A 21,284-nucleotide genomic window follows, 5' to 3' on the forward strand; every position below is an offset into this window, starting at 1 on the left:
TATTCGATTATATTATTTCTCTTAATTTTTTAGTGTTTATATTCTTTTTTATATTCTTAAATGTGTACTTCTGTCTCTGCCATTATCAGCTTTGCACGAAATCTTTTGACCCATGTTGAGGAAATAATGTACTTAAATACCTCTTTCTTTTCCATCTCCCCTCCTTAATTTTAATTATGTATACATTATTATGGTTTACAAACATTTACATTCTGTTGTGTAGCCACAGATGTTTTAATCTTAGTTCTCTGGTTAAAATAGTGCACTGCTAGTCTATTGCCCCAATTTCTTTTTTTTTTTTTTAAGATTTTATTTATTTATTTGACAGAGAGATAGAGAGCACAGATAGGCAGAGTGGCAGGCAGAGGGAGAGGGAGAAGCAGGCTCTCTGCTAAGCAGAGAGCCTGACGCGGGGCTCAGTCCCAGGACCCTGAGATCATGACCTGAGCCGAAGGCAGCTGCTTAACCGACTGAGCCACCCAGGTGCCAATGCCCTAGTTTCTTTCTTTGTCCCTTGGTTGGTTGAACTTTTCCATTAGGATTGTTTTTTTCCACAGAGGGATCATGGAAGCTATGTTCCTTGAGTTCTTGTATGCTCAAAAAATGTCATATTTGAAGTACAATTTTGCTAAGTATAAAATTGTTTATGTGTTGTCATACTTGAAGTACAATTTTGCTAAGTATAAAATTGTTGAGTGACATTTTTCCCCCCTAAGGGCTTTGTAGTCTGTGTCCTTTTCTTTTCTGCTACTGAATAGTGCTGTGGAAGTCTGAAGCCAGTCTTTTCTGTTTGTTTAAGATTTTTAAGTAATCTCTATGCCCAGTGTGGAGCTTGAATTTACAACCCCGAGATCAAGGGGAGTCGCTTGCTCTGCCAACTGAGCCACACGCCCCCTGAAGCCAGTCTTTTTTGCCTTGCTGCCCTTCTTCCCCCAATAGGTGGTTTAACTTTTTTCCTAGATATGTAGTTTTTTTCTCTTAATCCTTAAAGTCTAGTAACTTTTCTGGTATATGTGTTGGTATTGCTAATTCTGAATTGGTTTTTCTTCTAAGGGCTCAGTTAATCTTTTGAGGAGAGGGGATTATCTTGAATAATTTCTTTGTTCACCTTCTTTGGTTCTCTTATTCAGGAACACCAATTATGTGTATGAGGGGTCTCCATTATCTGCCTCTCCCATATTTATTATTTTTTCTCTAGCTTGTTTTTTTGTTTTTTTAAGATTTATTTATTTGAGAGAGAGAGAGAGCACGAGCAGCTGGGGGAGTTGGCAGGCAGTGGCAGAGGTGGAGGGAAAGGGACAAGCAGACTCCCCACCGAGGCAGGGCTCTGGAGGCAGGGCTTGATCCCACGACCCTGAGATCATGACCTGAGCTGAAACCAGGAGTTGGGATGCTTAACTGACTGAGCCATCCAGGTGCCCCAGTTATTTTTTTCTCTGATTTTTAACTTCATATTCATTTCATTTATTTTGATATAGTTCACATACTGTAAAATTCACCTTTTTAAATTGTATAAATCAGTGGTTTTTATTTTTTTAAATCAGTGGTTTTTAGTATGTGGACAGTATTGTGCTGTTATCACCACTATCTCATTCCTGAATTCCACTTCATTTTGCATGCTTTTTTTTTTTTTTTAAGATTTTATTTATTTATTTATTTGTCATTGAGAGAGAGAGCACAAGCAGGGGGAGTGGTAGGCAGAGGGAGAAGCAGGCTCCCCACTAAGCAGGGAGCCTAATGTGGGGCTTGATCCCAGGACACTGGGATCATGACCTGAGCAGAAGGCACACGCTCAACTGACTGAGCCACACGCTTAACCACCTGAGCTACCCAGGTGCCCCTGTTTTGTCCTTCTTGATGTTTTATTGAAGCATATGATGTCAGTTTGTCCCATAATTAAGTGGTGTTAACTTTGATCGCTTGTTTAAGGTGGTATTCATCAGATTTCTTCATTATAGAGTTACAATTTTCTCCTTTGTAATTGTTAATTTGTGGGGAAGTACTTTGAGACCTTGTAAATACTGTTTCTCAGTGAACTTTTATCTACTGTTTTTAGCATCCATTGATGATTCTTAATTAAAACAGGAGCATGGTGATTGCCAAGTGTAATTTTCTAGCTCCTTCATTTCTTCTACATTTGTTAGTTATCATCCCACTGTAAATAAGAGCTGTGTTTTCTCCCCCATTTATTTAAGTATGGACTCATGTATCTTTCTTTTATTCTGTGGGTTATAATCCCTTGATAGCATTCTTCATTCAAATTGTGCCAGATTTGGTCAGTGGGAGCCTCATTGACTGGCCCATGTCCTTTTGACTTTCCTCATCTTTGAGCATGTCCTGTTTTCTGATATAACAAAGTGTTCCAGGTTCATCTTAAACTTTCTCCTACTTCAAATCTGGAATAGCCATTCAACTAAGGACCTCTGATTCCTTTTAATGGGAGTGGTATTTGGAAACCAAGATCTGGAACACTAGGTATGCTCATTGCTTCTGGGTTCTGATTATATTTCTTGAGATTCCACAATAGCCATCTTCTTTCTGTTTGCTATAGATTATATTAAAATTTTATTTTTTAAAACTGAGGTCTAACTGACATATATCAGTTTTAGGTATGTAACCTGATGATTCAATATTTGTATATATTAAAAATGATCACAATAAGTATATCTGTCATCATATAGTCACAGAATTTTTCTTGTGATGAGAACTTTTAAGATTCTCTTAGCAACTTTCAAATTTGCAATATAGTATTTACTATAGCCACCATGTTGTGCATTACATCTCCATGACTTATTTATTTTATAAGTGGAAATCTATACCTTTTGACCCCCTTCGCCATTTCACCCACCCCCTGCCTCTGGCCACCACCAATCTGTTTCCTGTCTATGACGGTTTTTTGTTTGTTTGTTTTTTAAGTAAACTCTACCCACAGTGTGGGGCTTGGGCTCAACCCTAAGATCAGGAATTGCATGCTCTACCGAATAAACCTGCCAAGCACCCCTATGAGGTGTTTTTTGTTTTTCATTTTAGATTCTGCATTTAAGTGAGATCATACGGTATTTGCCCTTCTCTGATCCATTTTACTTGGCACGATGCCACGGTCCACCATTGTTGTTGCAGATGGCAAGATTTCACTCATATTTATGGCTGAATAGTATTCCTCTGTGTGTGTGTGTGTGTGTGTGTGTGGTTTCACATTTTTTAATCCATTTATTCACTGATGGACATGTAGGTTGTTTACATGTCTTAACTATTGTAAATAATGCTGCAGTGAACATAGGGGTGCATATATCTTTTTTTTTTTTTTAAGATTTTATTTATTATTTGACAGAGAGAGAATGAGAGAGAGAGAGCACATGAGAGGGGGGAGGGTCAGAGGGAGAAGCAGACTCCCTGCTGAGCAGGGGGCCCGATGCGGGACTCGATCCAGGGACTCCAGGATCATGACCTGAGCCGAAGGCAGTCGCTTAACCGACTGAGCCACCCAGGCGACCTGCATATATCTTTTTGAGTTAGTGTTTTCATTTTCTTTGGATACTCAGAAGTGGAATTGCTGGCCCATATGGTAGTTCTATTTTTTTTTAATTCCAGTATAGTTTATATTACAGTTTTATATTAGTTTCCAGGTATACAATAATAGCGATTCAACAGTTCTATACATTATTCAGTACTCATCACAGCATGTTCATTCCTTAATCCCTATCACCTATTTCAGACCTCTGATGGTAACCATCAATTCTCTATAGTTAAGAGTCTGTTTCTTAGTTTGTCTCTCTCTCTCTCTCAGTAGTTCTGTTTTTAATTTTTTGAGGAACCACCATACTGTTTTCCATAGTGGCTGCACCAATTTACGCTCCCAGTGAAAGCTTTGTTCTTAATATCTTTTATTTTTTTGCTACAAACTAGTACCCTGAAACATTCTTGTTTTTTTTGTTTGTTTGTTTTTAAGATTTTATTTATTTGAGAGAGAGTGAGAATGAGCACGAGCTGGGGGCGGGGGAGGTCAAAGGGAGAGGGAGAAGCAGACTCCCTGCTGAGCAGGGAGCCCGATGTGGGGCTCGATCCCAGGACCCTGGGAACATGACCTGAACCAAAATCAAGATTCGGATGCTTAACCGACTGAGCCACCCAGGTGCCCAACCCTGAAGCATTCTTAAAGGTCATAAGAAACCATATATTCAAGTATAGAGTGCAGTTTTTGTATAGATAACAAATTTTGTATGTATTCCTGAAATCTAATCATGCTCATCATCACTCTTTGCAAATTCTTTTACTTATTAAAGTTGTGTTTTTCTGAACAGTTTTTTTAAAGGGTAGATCATGTCTCTCAGGTTTGTGAGATTGAGCCCTGTGTTGGCTCCATGCTGGGAGTGTAGCCTGCTTAAGATTCTTTCTCCCTTTGCACCCCGCCTTAAAAAAATAAAGAGTAGATCATGTCATCTACAACCATTGATTGTATATTCCTTAATATATGTTTAATAGTGTTATTAAATGCTTACTGTCATAAAGCAGAAGAATAAAGAATTTGTTAGGTATCAGACTGGAGGATAATGGAAATGTTTACTGGTGTTTGGTTATCCTATGTCTTCAGTAACTATTGATTGTTCCACGTCTCTATAATTTGCTCTACAAATATTTAAGTGAATACCATTTTACTAATTCATAGTATGCATCATAAACCCTTAAAATTTTACCTGGAGGGATGTTTGGATTTTTATTATGTCTAATTCCTTAGTTTTTTTTTTTTTTTTTTTAAAGATTTTATTTATTTATTTAACAGAGAGAGATACAGCAAGAGAGGGAACACAAGCAGGGGGAGTGGGAGAGGGAGAAGCAGGCTTCCCGCCAAGCAGGGAGCCCGATGTGGGGCTCGATCCCAGGACCCTGGGATCATGACCTGAGCCGAAGGCAGACGCTTAACCGACTGAGCCACCCAGGCGCCCTCTAATTCCTTAGTTTTATAGATGGAGAAACTGAGACCTAAGAATTGAAGTGACCTTCAGTCCATGGCTAGTTGATAGCAGACTCCAGATTAGAGTCCAGATTTCTGAACTCCCATACTCAAGAATATTTTTGCTGTGGGTGATGGTGGAGCTTGGGTCCATGGTATCTCCCTGAAGTTTCCATGGTAGCCAGGTGGATAAAGCGTTCTTGCTTCCATCTGAGCATTGAGTTTTTCAGAATGATTGGTCAATTGATGGCTAAAATGGGAACATACAACTTTAGGCCAGAATTTAGAGCAGTTTCAAAGCTCCTTTTTTTTTTTTTTTTTTAAAGATTTTATTTATTTATTTAACAGAGAGAGATACAGCAAGAGAGGGAACACAAGCAGGGGGAGTGGGAGAGGGAGAAGCAGGCTTCCCGCCGAGCAGGGAGCCTGATGCGCGGGGCTCGATCCCAGGACCCCTGGGATCATGACCTGAGCCAGAGGCAAACGCTTAACGACTGAGCCACCCAGGTGCCCCTCAAAGCTCCTTTCTTAGTTTCAGTTCCGTCTACTGGCTTTCTGTTCTCTTTTCATTGCCCCATTTATAAATAAGATCTTCAGTTTTGTTTTAAGGTTTCCACTTTAGGAACATTTTAACATTAAAATAATCATATTGGCACAAGTTTCTTAAAAAGTTAAATGTAAATATCATATATGGGTAATATCATACGAAGACTTGCATGAGAATATTTAAAGCACCATTGTTCATGAGAGCCAAAAAGTGAAAGAATCCAAATGTTCATTAAGTGGTGAGTGGATAAACAAACCACTAATGAGGTTATTCCTATAATAGAATGTTATTTGGTCATGTAAAGGAATGAAGTACTGATACATGCTACACTATGGGTGAACCTCACAAAGGTTGTGGTAAGTAAAAGAATCAAGACATAAAGGCCACATATTGTATGATTTTATTTAGTTGAAATGTCCACAAGAAGCAAATTTGTGGAGACAGAAAGTACATTAGTGGTTGCCTAGAGCTGACAGTGGAAATAAGGAATGGCTTGCAAATGGGCATGAGGTATCTTTTTTGGGGTGATGGAAGTGTTCTAAAACTGGATTGTAATGGTTGCCCAACTCTTAATGTAATAAAAACTTGAATTGTATACTTACAAATTTTATGTAAATTATACCTCAGTAAAGCTGCTAAAAATAGTTACCTTTTAAAATTGTTATCTATAATATTTAAGTATCTTACCTTGTTTTCATTATTAAGCATTTTATACTGCTTTCTTTCCACTTTTAAATATGATTTTAAAAAGTGCTAAAGTCAAATGATGTTAACGATAATAATAAAAATAGCCATTGTTTGTATAATAGTTACTACGTACTGGGCATTATGCTAACTTTTCTCAGATTATCTCACAGCAACACTATGATATAGGTATTATTATCCCCATTTTACAGCTGAGGAAACAGTGTCATGGAGGTTAAATAACTTGTCCAAAGTCACATAACTAAGTAAGGAGACAGTCGGGCAGGAATTGGAACAGAGGCACTCCCGTCCTCAATGTTCCTTGTATGAAAATGCAGTGTTTTCAGTGGAAATTTATACTGCCTTTCATATACTGTGACTGTGTTAAGCACCCATATGTGTTTGCTGAATGCCCTACATAGCTCTTTATGTGTGGTCTCCTAGAGACTTCAGATGGGTGTTTGGTACTGTCTGGCCGCCATAGAACTTGTATAGCACCACGAATCTTACTAATCAGTTTTCTTTCTTTTTCTCCATTCCTCAGTCTTAATTTTAAAGACCCGGAAGCAGTCAGAGCTCTGACCTGTACTCTTCTAAAGGAAGATTTTGGCCTGTCTATTGATATTCCGTTGGAAAGACTGATTCCTACAGTTCCCTTGAGACTCAACTACATTCATTGGGTGGAAGATCTGATTGGCCATCAGGACTCTGACAAAAATACTCTCCGAAGAGGAATTGACATAGGTATATATGGTTTTAAATTCTCTCTCTCTTTTTTTTTTAAGATTTTATTTACTTATTTTTGAGAGAGAGAGAGAGCATGAGCAAGGGGGAGGGGTAGAGGGAGAAGCAGACTCCTTGCTGAGCAGGGAGCCGGATGCAGGTCTCGATCCCAGGACCCTGGTAGATGCCTAATTGACTGAGCCACCCAGATGCCCCGTCTTTAGCCCTTTCTTATTCAGCATCCTAACTCTAGGCAGTTTCATCCACATCTATGACTATTTTCCACCTCCATACAAATAACCCACAAATTTATGTATTCTGCCTACTCAGATCTTGAGCTCTAGTCCCAAATGTCAGAAATATGGGTATCTCAAGAACATCTCAGACTTTGCCATGTCCAAGACCATGCTCATATTCTTTTCTTTCTGATCTTGGTCCACTTTCTTCATTCCTTATTTCAGTGAATCTACCATAGTCCACCCTGTCATCCTTGATATTCCTTGATACATCTCCCCATTCTCACCAAGACTGTCTATCATCATTTCCTGTTTTTTTTTTAATTTTATTTTATTATGTTATGTTAATCACCATACATTACATCGTTAGTTTTTGATGTAGTGTTCCATGATTCATCTTTTGCGTATAACACCCAATGCTCCATTCAATACGTGCCCTGCTGGCTTTGTCTCTTAAATATTTTTTGGGACGCCTGGGTGGCTCAGTTGGTTAAGTGTCTGCTTTTAGCTCAGGTCATGATCCCAGGGTCCTGGGATCAAGTCCTGCTCTTTGCTCAGTGGGGAATCTGCTTCTCCCTCTGCCTGCTGCTCCCCCGCTTGTGCCTTCTGTCTGTCTGTCTCTTTCTCTGACAAATAAATAAATAAATACATCTTTTAAAAAGTATATTTCTTAAATCATCTACTTCTCTCCATCTCCAGTGTCACCATCTTAGTCCAAATCACTGTCATCTCTCATGGTCTGAAGAATTACTTTTTTGTTTTTTAAGATTTTATTTATTTGTCAGAGAGAGAGAGCGCGCGTGCGTGCAGGCAGAGGGAGAAGCTGGCTCCCCACTGAGCAAGGAGCCCAACACGGGACTCAATTCCAGCACCCCGGGATCATGACCTGAGTTGAAGGCAGATGCTTAACCGACTGAGCCACCCAGGCATCCCCAGAATTACTTTTTAACTACTCTTCTCATCTACTCTGTTGCCTCTCCATTTCATTTTTCAGAAACTATGTATAAATCCATACCTGGTCACATGTTTATCACTTTAATGACTTCCTGTTGCTTCTGTGATAAACACCCAGTACCCTAGCTTGGTCTGTTAGCATGTCCATTGTCTGTTCCCTGCCCTCTTCTTTGGGCCTCTCTAAGGCTCATCCAGTGTGCTTCCTTGTTTTTTACACTTGTGGTCTTTAGATCTTCTAATAAGTAAGGCACCATGATTTTAGGCCTTTGTACTGTTGTTCCCTCTGCCTGTAACGTCCCCACCGTTACCTTGTTAATCTCATTTATCCTGTAGTTGTCAACTCAAGCCTTATTTTCTCAAGAAAGCCTTCTCTGACCTTCTAGCAGAAGACAATTTCCTTGATTATGAGGTTTAGAAAACCATGTTTCTTCCTTTATGGTATTTGATTTATTTATTTATTTATTTTTTAAAAAGATTTTATTTATTTATTTGAGAGAGAGAGAGAGAATGAGAGAGAGAGAACACATGAGAGGGAGGAGGGTCAGAGGGAGAAGCAGACTCCCTGCCGAGCAGGGAGCCCGATGCGGGACTCGATCCCGGGACTCCAGGATCATGACCTGAGCCGAAGGCAGTCGCTTAACCAACTGAGCCACCCAGGCACCCGGTATTTGATTTATTTTTAACCACACATTCACTTGTCTGATTAATGTCTTTCTCGACCACTAGATTACCAAGTGCAGAGCCTGTTATTTTGTGCTTACTATAATATCCCAAGGCGCAGCACAGTTTCTGGCACATAGTAGGTGTCCAATAAATAATTTGTTGAATGTTCATGGATAAATACATCATTCTTTTTTTTAAAAAAAATACATTTATTGGGGCACTTGGGTGGCTCAGTCGTTAAGCGTCTGCCTTTGGCTCAGGTCACTGAGCCCCGCATTGGGCTCCTTGCTCTGTGGGAAGCCTGCTTCTCCCTCTCCCACTTCCCTGATTATGTTCCCTCTCTCGCTGTGTCTCTCTCTGTCAAATAAATAAATAAAAATCTTTAAATGAAAAAATAAAGTAAAAAATACTATTATTTATTAGAGAATGAGAGCAAGAGAGATCACAGAGGGAGAGGGAGAAGCAGACTTGCCATTGAGCAGGGATCCTGATGTGGGGCTCAGTCCCAGGATCTGGAAATCATGACCTGAGCTGAAGGTAGACGCTCAACTGACTGAGCCACCCAGGCGCCCCTAAATACATCATTCTTCAACATTCAGTTTCTGAACGCCCCATATGAGCTAAGCACTATGTAAAAATGAGGGGTTTAGTGAAAGCTCTTCCCTTTTATGTTAATGGCAGATTGGCTGATGGGTATAGAAAGCTTAAAAAGCATAAGAGCCTACTTGGTACTAATTTATTTTAATTATGCCCCAAACTGTCTAAAGTAACACTTGGGGATATAGGAGGTTAATGGATTTTAGCTCTTCACAAGGGGCACTCTTGCTGAAATCACATTCATTCTAATTAGGATTTTATATAAATTCTTCCCCCAGATTCCATCAGTTTGCTCTAATTCTATGATTATACACTTTCCATTTTTATTTATCATTACAAGGATTATTACCCATTTTAAAATGTCATTCAGCTTTCTGAGGGTGTTAGAATTCAAGTCTTTTTGGTCTTAAGAATTGAGAAAGTTGATTTTTTTGGCAGAGGACAGATCCTTTACCTGTATTTATTACCCTGGAGGTACCTGATCTTTGGGCAGTTGAAGAAAAGTACTTTTTCTTTTTTGCTGTTTGCTTTTAAATGAGTTGAAGTATGAAAAGAAAGGCAGTTGTGTGAGAATCAAGGCTTGGCATCTGGTCCAGGTATTTTTTCCTACAGAGCTTCTTCCTTACTCTTAATGACCCTGGCTTACCAGAATGGCTAGCAGGGACTAAATTATTGTGGCCTCTGAGAGGAGCTTGAGTTCCCTTTACCACCCGTTCCTTTACTACCTCATACATCCCCAAGGAGGTGTTTGCCCAGTAGCCTCAGGGCCAGGATGATATAAGTAAACATGATAGGAAGTATAGCAATCACGGTGACTGTCAAAGGGCTGTTAGTTATTGTACTGTCTTTTTTTTTGTTAGAGATTTTTTTTTTTTAAGATTTTATTTGTCAGAGAGAGAGAGTGAGTGAGCAGAAGCAGGGGGAGCGGCAGGCAGAGGGAGAAGCAGCTGCTGAGCAAGGAGCCCGATGCGGGACTCGATCCCAGAACCCCTGGGATCGTGACCTGAGCCGAAGGCAGACGCTTAAGCAACTGAGCCACCCAGGCACCCCTATTGTCCTGTCTTTTATCAGCCTGTTCAGAATACTTAATGGAGAAGCAGTACGATGACCCTGGGTTTCCTCTGGGTGAAGAGTATCTCCAGCCTTCATCTCTTCTTGCCAAATCCTTAGAAGACTAGACTGGCACCAAGATGTGGTCAGGGGAGAGCAGGCCTGGAGTGGCTGGTAGGTGCTGACCACCATAGGCCTTCAGGAGAATCACTGGCTTTCCTTCTCTTGAATGTGTGCTTTGGATCTTATTGGCCAAGATTAGTCAGTGGTCATAAAAGCAGTATTTGTGGTTAGTATATAGTCCAGTCCATGGTTGGGGGATACAAGTTTAGGACCAAACCCTAGTTGTCAAAGAATGATTTTTGCCTGGGGACGCCTGGGTGGCTCAGATCGTTAAGCATCTGCCTTCGGCTCAGGTCATGATCCCAGGGTCCTGGGGTCGAGCCCCACATCGGGTTCTGTGCTCAGCAGGGAGCCTGCTTCTCCCTCTCCCTCTGCCTGCCTGTGTGCCTACTTGTGATCTCTCTCTCTCTCTCTGTTAAATAAATAAAGAAAATCTAAAAAAAAAAAAGAGATTTTTGCCTGGAACATTTGCCTTCAAATAGCTCCCTTGAAACCATGGTGGGGCAAGCCAGTGATTGATGTTTTGGATCTGGATCAGATATCTTTCCATGTCATCACATCTAAGAAATGAAATCTCTCTTTAGTTGTTTTTTGTTGTGGTTGTTGTTTTTAGTTTTTTTTTGGTTTTAACTTTGATTTCCTTGAAGTAACAACTTACAGATATGTGAGGAATTGGTCATTTAAATAATCTTAAAAATTTTATATCCTATGTATTTTTTTCTGCTTTTGGGGAACGGGATATACATTGATCTATTTTAAGCTTTGATTTCATTTAAGAAAATCGAGTTTTGTGTGAGATTAAAGTAAATTAACATGTTTTGATAATTTTCAATCAGTCCCGTAGTCCTTGATCACCAGCCTGGTAGCACACTTCATTTTACATACAACACACAAAAGAAGAGGATGCAGTCCTCTAAGAAATTTGAATCCAATTATGAGGTAAGACTGACATACCTGAAATGACTAGAGAACCCAGCAGCTACAGTATGTATGTAATCGGGTACCAGCTTAGGATTTAAACTGTTAAGGTTACAAGAATTCTAAGAAGAGAGGAATGGTGTTTTGGCTTGTTATTCTCACCTCTCCCTCTGGTGTGTGCAACATGTTTTGAGTTTTCGTTTTACTAGGTACTGGGGCATCCTGCATCTATCCTTTACTTGGAACAACCTTAAATGGCTGGTATTTCCTTGCAACAGAAGTAGATGACATGTGCTTCAACTATGCGAAGAAAAATGTGGAACAGAATAATTTATCTGATCTTATAAAAGGTTAGCTCTACATAATAAATATCCCTTTCAAGCACTGTTTATTAACCTGTTTTTATAATTTAACACATCTCATTTTTTGCTTTAATATACAGACTTTGGTAATTTTAAAAAATATGGTATATTGTGGAAGGAAAAATAAGATAAAACAGAGAGGGAGGCAAACCATAAGAGACTCTTAACGATAGAGAACAAACTGAGGGTTGCTGTAGGGGAGGTGGGTGAGGGATGGGCTAAATGGGTGATGGGGATTAAGGATGAGCACTGGGTGTTACATATAAGTGATTAATCACTAAATTCTACTGAAACTAATACTACACTATATGTTAACTAACTTGAATTTAAATAAAATCTTGGAAGAAGAAAATAAATGAAACAAGTAGAACAGAAAAAAAATAAGGTACATTGTAATGGGGTTTTCAGCTTTGTTATCAGAGTTAACTCAGAAGGAAATATGGTAAATATAGTTGATCCTCATAATTTGTGGATTCTGTATTTGTGAATTTCCCTGCTTGGGGTTATGTTTAACCCCAAAATCAATAGTTGAGGTACTTTTTAGGGTCATTTACGGACATGTGCAGAGTGGCAAAAAATTTGAGTCATCCAACACGCATGTTCCCAGCTGAAATTGAACAAGGTGATGCTCTGCCTTTTTGTTTCACCTCTCTGCTATAAACAAGTGTCCTTTTCATAGTCTATTAAATGTCACTTTTTTTTTTTTTCATTTTTGTACTTTTTCTTGGTGATTTTGCTGTTTAAAATGGCCCCTAAACATACTGCTTAAGTGGTATCTAGTAGGTGTTCCTTCAACATAAGAAGAATGTGACAAACCTTACAGGGAAAATACATGGGTTAGATAAGCTTCATTCAGACATGAGTTCTAGTGCTGTGGGCCGTCATTTCAGTATTAATGAATCAGCAGTGTATGTCAAATAAGGTGTCTTTTAAAAATAAATAAAGTGTCTTTAAACAGAAACACACATAAAATAAAATTATATATTGATCAGTTGTTGAGAATGTTTGACCAGAGGCTCATAGTTACCTAACCTTACATTTCTCTTAGGAGCCATTGGTTCCAATTCAGTGTTCATGGTGACTTTACAAAACATAACTACCACGAATAATGGAAATCAACTGTACATGAAGTAACCTAGTCACCAAGATTTTATTTTTTATCATTTTAGAGAGAGAGAGCACAAGCGGAGGGAGGGGCAGAGGGAGAGGGAGAAAAGCAGACTCCCTGCCAAGCAGGGAGCCCTATGTGGGGCTCGATCTTCCTACCCTGGGATCATGACCTGAGCTGAACCAAGAGTTGGATGCTTAACCGACTGAGCTACCCAGGTGCCCTGTCACCAGGATTTTAAAAGGGAAATGCTGCTGTTGATTAAAGTATACCATCTTTTTTATTTCAGTACATGGAACTGTGCCACAGATAGTCAAGTCCCCTTAGTGACCAGTTACTTTTAATTTTCTGCTTACTGTATATTTGAAGAGCTGTTCATATTTTCTTTTTTTCATTAAAGAGAATTTATGTCTCTTTATGGAAGAACAAGGCTTTTCTTACTAGTGTTAAGCATATCATTATAAGGGGAGATACTAACATTGTTAATGTGTTTTTCAATTGTCCATTTCTGTGTTACAAATTACTCCAAAATCTAGCAACTTTAAACAGATATTTATCTCATAGATTGTGTGGGCCGGAAATTTGGGCATGGCCTACTTGGGTGGTTCTGGTTTAGTCTGATGAGTTTGCAGTCATCTGAAGGATTGACTGGGGATAAGAGATTTGCTCCCAAGATGGTTCATATAATTTGGCCATTGGTAGTAGGCTAGATTCATTCACGTGGATCTCTCCTCTAGGCTACTTGAGCAACCTTACAGTGTGTCAGCCTGGGTTCTCTTAGTGCAAGTAATTCAAGAAATAGGGCAAGGAGGAAGCCATTTTTCTTTTATGACCTAGCCTCAGAAGTGACATCCTTTCACTTCATATTCATCCTGTTCAATAAAAGTGAGTCACTGAGTACAGCCTATACTCAAGGAGAGGGAAATTAAACTCCACCCATTGAAGAAACTAGTGTCATAGAATCTGTGGTTATTTGAAAACTACCACAGCATTAATAGTAGTTAACAGTTCCTGTTTTTTCTCCTAGTGGTAAAAGTACCACAGAAGACACTCCTGATGGATGCTCTTAAAGAAGAATCTGAGATAATCTATGATTTTTGCATGTGCAACCCTCCCTTTTTTGCCAATCAGTTGGAAGCCAAGGTAAAGTACCTTCTGATTTAAGACAAATGGCTAGGGGCACCTGGGTGGCTCATTCGGTTAAGCGTCGTCGTTTTCGGCTCAGGTCATGATCCCAGGGTCCTGGAATCGAGCCCCGTGTTGGGCTTCCTGCTCAGCGAGGAGCCTGCTTCTCCTTCTCCCTCTGCTGCTCCCCCTGCTTGTGCTCGCTCTCTCAGATCAATCAGTAAATAAAATCTTTAAAAAAAAGATAATAGACTATTTAAGTTGTTGATGTTTGCAAAGATAAGAGCAGACAACAGCTTTTAATTTGGAAGCTATATCAGGATGTTTCTGGTATCAAGCACCTGAGGACTTAATTCATATTGACTTAATAAAGGAAGTGTATTGGCTTACATATCTGAGAAATCCAGCAGCAGTATATTTTATGTATATATGAAGATATATACATAAAAGTACCCATGCCGTAAGTGTAAATTGGCTTTTCCAAAGTGAACACTCCTGTGGAACCAGCATCCAGATGAAGAAATAGAATGTTACTAGCATCAGAACTAAATTTCTTTTTATATCCGTTTTATTGAGCTGTAATTCACATGCCATACAATTTACCCACTTAAAGGGTAGAATTTAATTATTCTTAGTATATTCACAGAGTTGTACAGCTATCATCACAGTCCATTTTAGAACATTTTCATCACTCCCCTACCCCGCATCCCCATTAGCAGTTACTCTGTTTCCCATAGCTCCTATAGTCCTAGGTAACCACCAATCTACTTTCTGTCTTTATGGATTTGCCTGTTTTGGACATTTCATGTAAGTGGAATCATAAAATATGTGGTTTTTTGTTACTGACTTTCACTAAACATAGTACATTTTCAAGTTTCATCCATATTGTAGCATGTATCAGTACTTAATTTCTTTTTATTGCCAAATAATATTCCATTGTATGGAAATACCACATTTTATTTATCCATTCATTCATTGATGGACATTTGGGTTGTCTTTACTTTTTGGCTATTACGAATAATGCTAATGTGAGCATTCATGTACACGTTTGTGTAGACATTTCTCCTTGGTATATACCTAGGAGTGGAATTGCTGAGTCAAAAGGTAACTCTGTTTAGTTGTTTGAGGAACTGCCAGACTGTTTTCCAAAGTGGCTGCATCATTTTTCATTCCACCAGCAGCAGTGTATGAGGGTTCCACTTTCCAGTTTCTCCACATGCTTATCAACACTTATTATATGTTGTCTTGATCATAGCCATCCTAGTGGGTATGAAGTGGTATCTCATCTGGGTTTTGATGTTTATTTCCTTGATGGCTAATTATGTTGAACATCTTTTCATGTGCTTATTGGCAATTTGTATATTTTCTTTTGAGAAATGACTGTTCAGATCCTTTACCCATTTAAAACTTGGATTATTTTTCTTTTTATTATTGTTGTAAGACTTCTTTATGTATTCTAGACATAAGTCCCTTATTAGATTTATTTATTTTTTTTTTCCTTATTAGATTTATTATTTGCAAACATTTTCTCCTGTGGGTTGTCTTTTCACTTTTTTTTAAGATTTTATTTATTTGAGAGAGAGAGAGCATGAGAGCAAGAGCACAAGCACGGAGTCGGAGGGGGGGCAGGTCAGAAGGAGAGGGAGAAGAGGGAGAAGAAGGCTCCTGGCTGAGTAGGGAGCCTGACTCAGGGCTCAATCCCAGGACCCTGGGATCATGACCCAGGCCGAAGGCAGACGCTTAACCCACTGAGCGACCTAGGCACCTCATATTTTCACTTTCTTGGTGTCCTTTGCAGCCTATAAGTTAAATTTTAAGGAGTACAATTTCTGTAAGAGACCATTGCCTAATCGAAGGTCATGAAGATTTACTTCTATGTTTTCTTTGGAAATTTTATGATTTTAGCTTTTATATTTAGATCTTTGCTTTATTTGAGTTAATTTTTTAATATGATTTGAGGTAGGAGGGGATTAAATATTTAAATTTAAAAAGTGAGATCATAAGAGTACTAGAAGAAAACATAAGTAAATATATAATCTTTGGGTGCAATATTTTCTGTGCATGATACCAAGACAAAAACATAAAGAAAAGTGACAGATTAGGCTACATAAAAAAGGTAAAGTTTTTATATGTTAAATCACAAAGATGGAAGGTAAAAAAGACCCTGGGGAAGAATATTAGCATGAATGCAGTTGCTTAAAATGTAATATTATAATGGCTGTATGATTTTTAAATCCTAGATTTAGCATGATATTTGGAAACTAAATTACATCTAAGCATTCTTTTTTTTTTTTTTTTAAAGATTTTATTTATTTATTTGAGACAGAGAGAATGAGAGAGAGAGAGAGCACATGAGAGGGGGGAGGGTTAGAGGGAGAAGCAGGCTCCCTGCTGAGCAGGGAGCTCGATGCGGGACTCGATCCAGGGACTCCAGGATCATGACCTGAGCCGAAGGCAGTCGCTTAACCAACTGAGCCACCCAGGCGCCCCACATCTAAGCATTCTTACTTTGAACTACGTTACAGTCAAAGACTTGGTCTTATGGTGTAAAAATTTTTCACCACATGTTGTTGTTGTCGTGCAGGGAGTAAACTCTCGAAATCCTCGGAGACCTCCACCTAGTTCTGTAAATACAGGAGGTATCACAGAAATCATGGCAGAAGGAGGTGAATTAGAGTTTGTTAAAAGGATCATCCATGACAGTTTACAACTTAAAAAAAGATTAAGGTAAGTTAGTTATTACAACACAGGACTATTTTCTCCCCATGTAATTCTAAAAGAAGCCATGTCACTTAGAGGAAATGTAATCATAGTAGTCTGAAGAATAAACAGATGAAGATGGAAAAGATTGCAGATTCCACAGGCTGTAAAGACCCTGTTTCTGAGGATGCTCTTATGCTTTTAATTGATTTGTTTTCCTTGTACTACATGGATAGAAAGGAGGAAAATACCGTATGATTGTATTGCTCCCGTTGGCATGGTGCTGTGGTGGAACAAAACTGATTCAAATATGGCTTTTGATTAGAAAACAGATGGGTTCAGATCTGTCCCATGAACCAGAATAAATTTGTTGCCTAGTCCTTGATGCAATTACGTTCTTGGAATCAGTCTCCCAAACAATGACAGATGTGAGGACATTGAACTGTCAAGAACTTAATGAAGGGAAACTGAGATCACTAACCAGTTCCAGAGGAGAGTTAAGGCTATTCCTTTTTAAAAGCTAATTATTTCAGACAACACACCTGTCATTAAGCAGCATAAGGTACTCGAAAAGTGCTATTTGTCTCGCTTGACTTCTCACCCTGCCAAGTGTTGTTGAAATGATGGATAATGTGGTAGTTCAAAAGTGAAAGGGTTTATAACCCTAGGATTTAGTTTTGGGACATAGGGAAGATTTTTTAAAATTTTGATAAAATACACATAACATGAAATTTATAGTTTTAACATAAAACTGTATATTTTAAAGTATACAGTTTAGTAGTGTTAAGTACATTTATATTGTTACGCAGCTAATCTCCAGAACTCTTTCTTATAAAACTTAAACTCTCTACACATTAAACAGCAATCCCTCATTCCTCCCTTTCACCCCAACGTCTGGCAAACACAGTTCTGTCTCTGTGAATTCGATTATTCTAGGGACTTTTTATAGTGTTTGTCCTTTCGTGACTGGCTTCTTTCACTTACCATAGTGTGTCCTCAGTTTTCATCCATGTTATAGCATATATCACAATTTCCTTCCTTTTTAAGGTTGAATAATATTAATATTCCATTGTATGTATATACCACATTTTGTTTATTCATTTATCTTTTGATGGACATTTGGGTTGCTTTCCCCTTTTGGCTATTGTGAATAATGTTGCTGTGAACAAAGGAGTGCAAATATCTCGTAAGACCCTGCTTTCAATTCTTTTGTATATAAACCCAGTGAAATTGCCAGATAAGGAACACTTTTTTCTTTTTCTTTTGGATTTATATGTGTTTAAAGCTGCTTATTTTACTTAAAGGCCAATTCCAAAACAATGAATATCCTAATTTGTTAAATGTGAGTTTATACATTTGCGGGAAGCAACTGGATTATTGGGTGGTTTGCCTCTCAAGATTTACACATCGTTGAAGCCAAAGGTTAATAAATTTCTTCATTAAATTGATTTCTTCAAAGACCTATTAGGGTATGAAGAAGAAAGTGACTTAAGTTACACTGAGCATTGAGAAGAGTTTGAATAAGTAAAATAAGCTTAAAGGAGGTAATAAAGCACTGAAACTGTGAAAAGAGGTAACCAGGGCCATGTGGCTGCTTCAGAATCTACTGTCAGCTTTTGAGGGACTGGAGCCGACCAGGAAAATGGGGAAGGTTGTTTTCAGGAGGCTTTTAATTGGTAAATTTCTGTTATTTCTGAAGTCCCATTCGAACTACAAAAGTGTGTTTTATTTTTATTTTTTTAAGGAGGTGGTGTAGGGCAGAGGGAGAGGGAGAGAGAATCTTAAGCAGACTCCATCCCCAGCATGGAGCCCTGATATGGGGCTCGATCTCACAACCCTGAGATCATGACCTGAGCCGATATCAAGAGTCACTCAGAAGCTTAACCGACAAGCTACCCAGGCGCCCCAGAACTACAAAAATATGTTTTGAAGGAACACCATTATTTTTATTTTTTTAAGATTTTATTTATTTGTCAGAGAGAGAGGTGGGGAGTGGCAGGCATAGGGAGAAGCAGGCTCCCCACTGAGCAGGGATCCCAACACAGGGCTCCATCCCAGGACCCTGGGATCATGACCTGAGCCGAAGGCAGATACTTAACTGACTGAACCACCCAGGCGCCCCAGGCACAGCGGGGAGAGAAATTGATTACTATGTTCCAAGTCTGCCTATACCTGGCTCAGTGGCAGCCCCCAAATTGAATGAAAGGTACATGTTTGCTAGGAAGGATAAATTGCTAGAGCCCATCCTATCTCGTGAGAGTTGACCATTTTGAACTTGGTATCATAGATGGAAAACATTGTCTATTTATGATTTATTTAAACATAGGGTTCAGCAGTCTTGTCTGCTCTATTAGGATGCAGGCAGTTTGAGAGAGATAATAAAAGGAAGAGAAGAAATTAACTCATTTTTATTGAAAAGAGACTAAAACAATGTTTTTTGAGAGTATTTCTCATTGTTTACAATTTCACATTTGTTCCATGTTGATTTTCATTTGTACATAGTATCAGTTCGTGTCCTCCTACATATTTTTATAGTTGACATAATGTTTGTACCACTCTGCAACTCTCAAATTTTAGAATGCTGTGAAAACTGCATGTAGCCAAACCTTGGAGATACTGTGGGTTTGGTTCTAGACCACAGCAATGAAGTGAATATTGCAATATGAAGCAAGTTAAATGAATGGTCTCCTGGTACATAGGTTATATGCACATACAGCTATACTATAGTAAATGTGCAGTAGCATTATATCTAAATAATGTACAGACCTTATTAAAAATACTTCATTGCTAAAAAATGCTGACTCATCTGAGCTTTCAGTGAGTTGTAAGCTCTCTGCTGGTGGGGGAATTTTGTCTTGGTGTTGATGGCCACTCACTGGTGGTGGCTGAAGGTTGGAGTGGCTATGGCAGTTTCTTTAAATAAGACAACAATGAAAATTGCTGCGTTGATTGACTCTTTCACACCATTTCTCTGTAGAATGTGATGCTGTTTGATAACATTCCACTCACAGCAGAACTTCTTTCAAAATTAGAGTGAATTCTCTCAAACCCTGCTGCCACCTCTTTTTTTTTTTTTTTTTTAAAAGATTTTGTTTATTTGACAGAGACACAGCGAGAGAGGGAACAGAAGCAGGGAGAGTGGGAGAGGGAGAAGCAGGCTTCCCGCCGAACAGGGAGCCCGATGCAGGGCTTGATCCCAAGACCCTGGGATCATGACCTGAGCCGAAGGCAGCCGCTTAACGACTGAGCCACCTAGGTGCCCCCTTGCTGCCACTTCTATACTAAGTTTATGTAAAATTCTAAATCCTTTGTTGTTATTTCAACAGTCTTCATAGCATCTTCACTAGGAATAGATTCTAGCTCAAGAAACTACTTTCTTTGCTCATCCAGAAGAAGCATCTCCTTATCCATTCCAGTTTTATCATGAGATTGCAGCTATTGAGTCACATCTTCAAGTTCTCCTTGTAATTCTGATTCTCTTGCGATTTGCACCACATCTGTGGTTACTTCCTCCACTAAATCTTAAGTCCCCAAAAGTCATTCATGCGGGATGGAATCAGCTTCATTCCAAACTTTTGTTAATGTTGTTATTTTGACCTCTTTCCGTGAATCCCAAATGTTCTTAATGGCATCTAGAATGGTGAAGCCTTTCCAGAAGGTATTCAGTATACTTTGTCCAGATCCATGAGAGGAATCACTATCTATGACAGCTAGAGCTTTATGAAAGGTATTTCTTTTTTTTTTTTGCACTTTAAATATATATAATTTTATTAGTTAATTATACCTCTGTAAAGCTGAATTTTTAAAAAAATTTTTTTATTGTTACGTTAATCCCCATACATTACATCATTAGTTTTAGATCTAGTGTTCCATGATTCATTGTTTGTGCATAACACCCAGTGCTCCATGCAGAACGTGCCCTCCTCAACACCCATCACCAGGCTAACCCATCCTCCCACCCCCCTCCCTTCTAGAACCCTCAGTTTGTTTTTCAGAGTCCATCTTCTCTCACGGTTCGTCTACCCCTCCGATTTCCCCCCCTTCATTCTTCCCCTCCTGCTATCTTCTTCTTCTTTTTTTTCTTAACATATATTGCATTATTTGTTTCAGAGGTACAGATCTGAGATTCAACAGCCTTGCACAATTCACAGCGCTTACCAGAGCACATACCCTCCCCAGTGTCTATCACCCAGCCACCCCATCCCTCCCACGCCACCCCCCACTCTAGCAACCCTCAGTTTGTTCCCTGAGATTAAGAATTCCTCATATCAGTGAGGACATATGATACATGTCTTTCTCTGTTTGACTTATTTCGCTCAGCACAATACCCTCCAGTTCCATCCACGTCGTTGCAAATGGCAAGATCTCATTCCTTTTGATGGCTGCATAATATTCCATTGTATATATATACCACTTCTTCTTTATCCATTCATCTGTCGATAGACATCTTGGCTCTTTCCACAGTTTGGCTATTGTGGACATTGCTGCTATAAACATCGGGGTGCACGTACCCTTTCGGATCCCTACTTTTGTATCTTTGGGG

General features: G+C 39.0%; 1 protein-coding gene across 1 annotated transcript in view; it reads left to right on the forward strand.

The window, feature by feature from the left end:
• LOC110592875 (RNA N6-adenosine-methyltransferase METTL16) overlaps positions 1 to 16,776 on the forward strand; it is a 40,866-nt gene extending 24,090 nt beyond the window's left edge. The window contains exons 3-6 of the mRNA XM_021704053.2: positions 6,727 to 6,926; positions 11,656 to 11,796; positions 13,944 to 14,059; positions 16,626 to 16,776. Of these exons, the coding sequence (XP_021559728.1) occupies positions 6,727 to 6,926; positions 11,656 to 11,796; positions 13,944 to 14,059; positions 16,626 to 16,772 (604 nt within the window). The 3' untranslated portion in view covers positions 16,773 to 16,776. The remainder of the gene's footprint in view (positions 1 to 6,726; positions 6,927 to 11,655; positions 11,797 to 13,943; positions 14,060 to 16,625) is intronic.
• Positions 16,777 to 21,284: the final 4,508 nt, after the last annotated feature.

Source organism: Neomonachus schauinslandi, chromosome 15 (assembly GCF_002201575.2).
Source record: "Neomonachus schauinslandi chromosome 15, ASM220157v2, whole genome shotgun sequence".
In the NCBI taxonomy this organism is placed as follows: domain Eukaryota; kingdom Metazoa; phylum Chordata; class Mammalia; order Carnivora; family Phocidae; genus Neomonachus; species Neomonachus schauinslandi.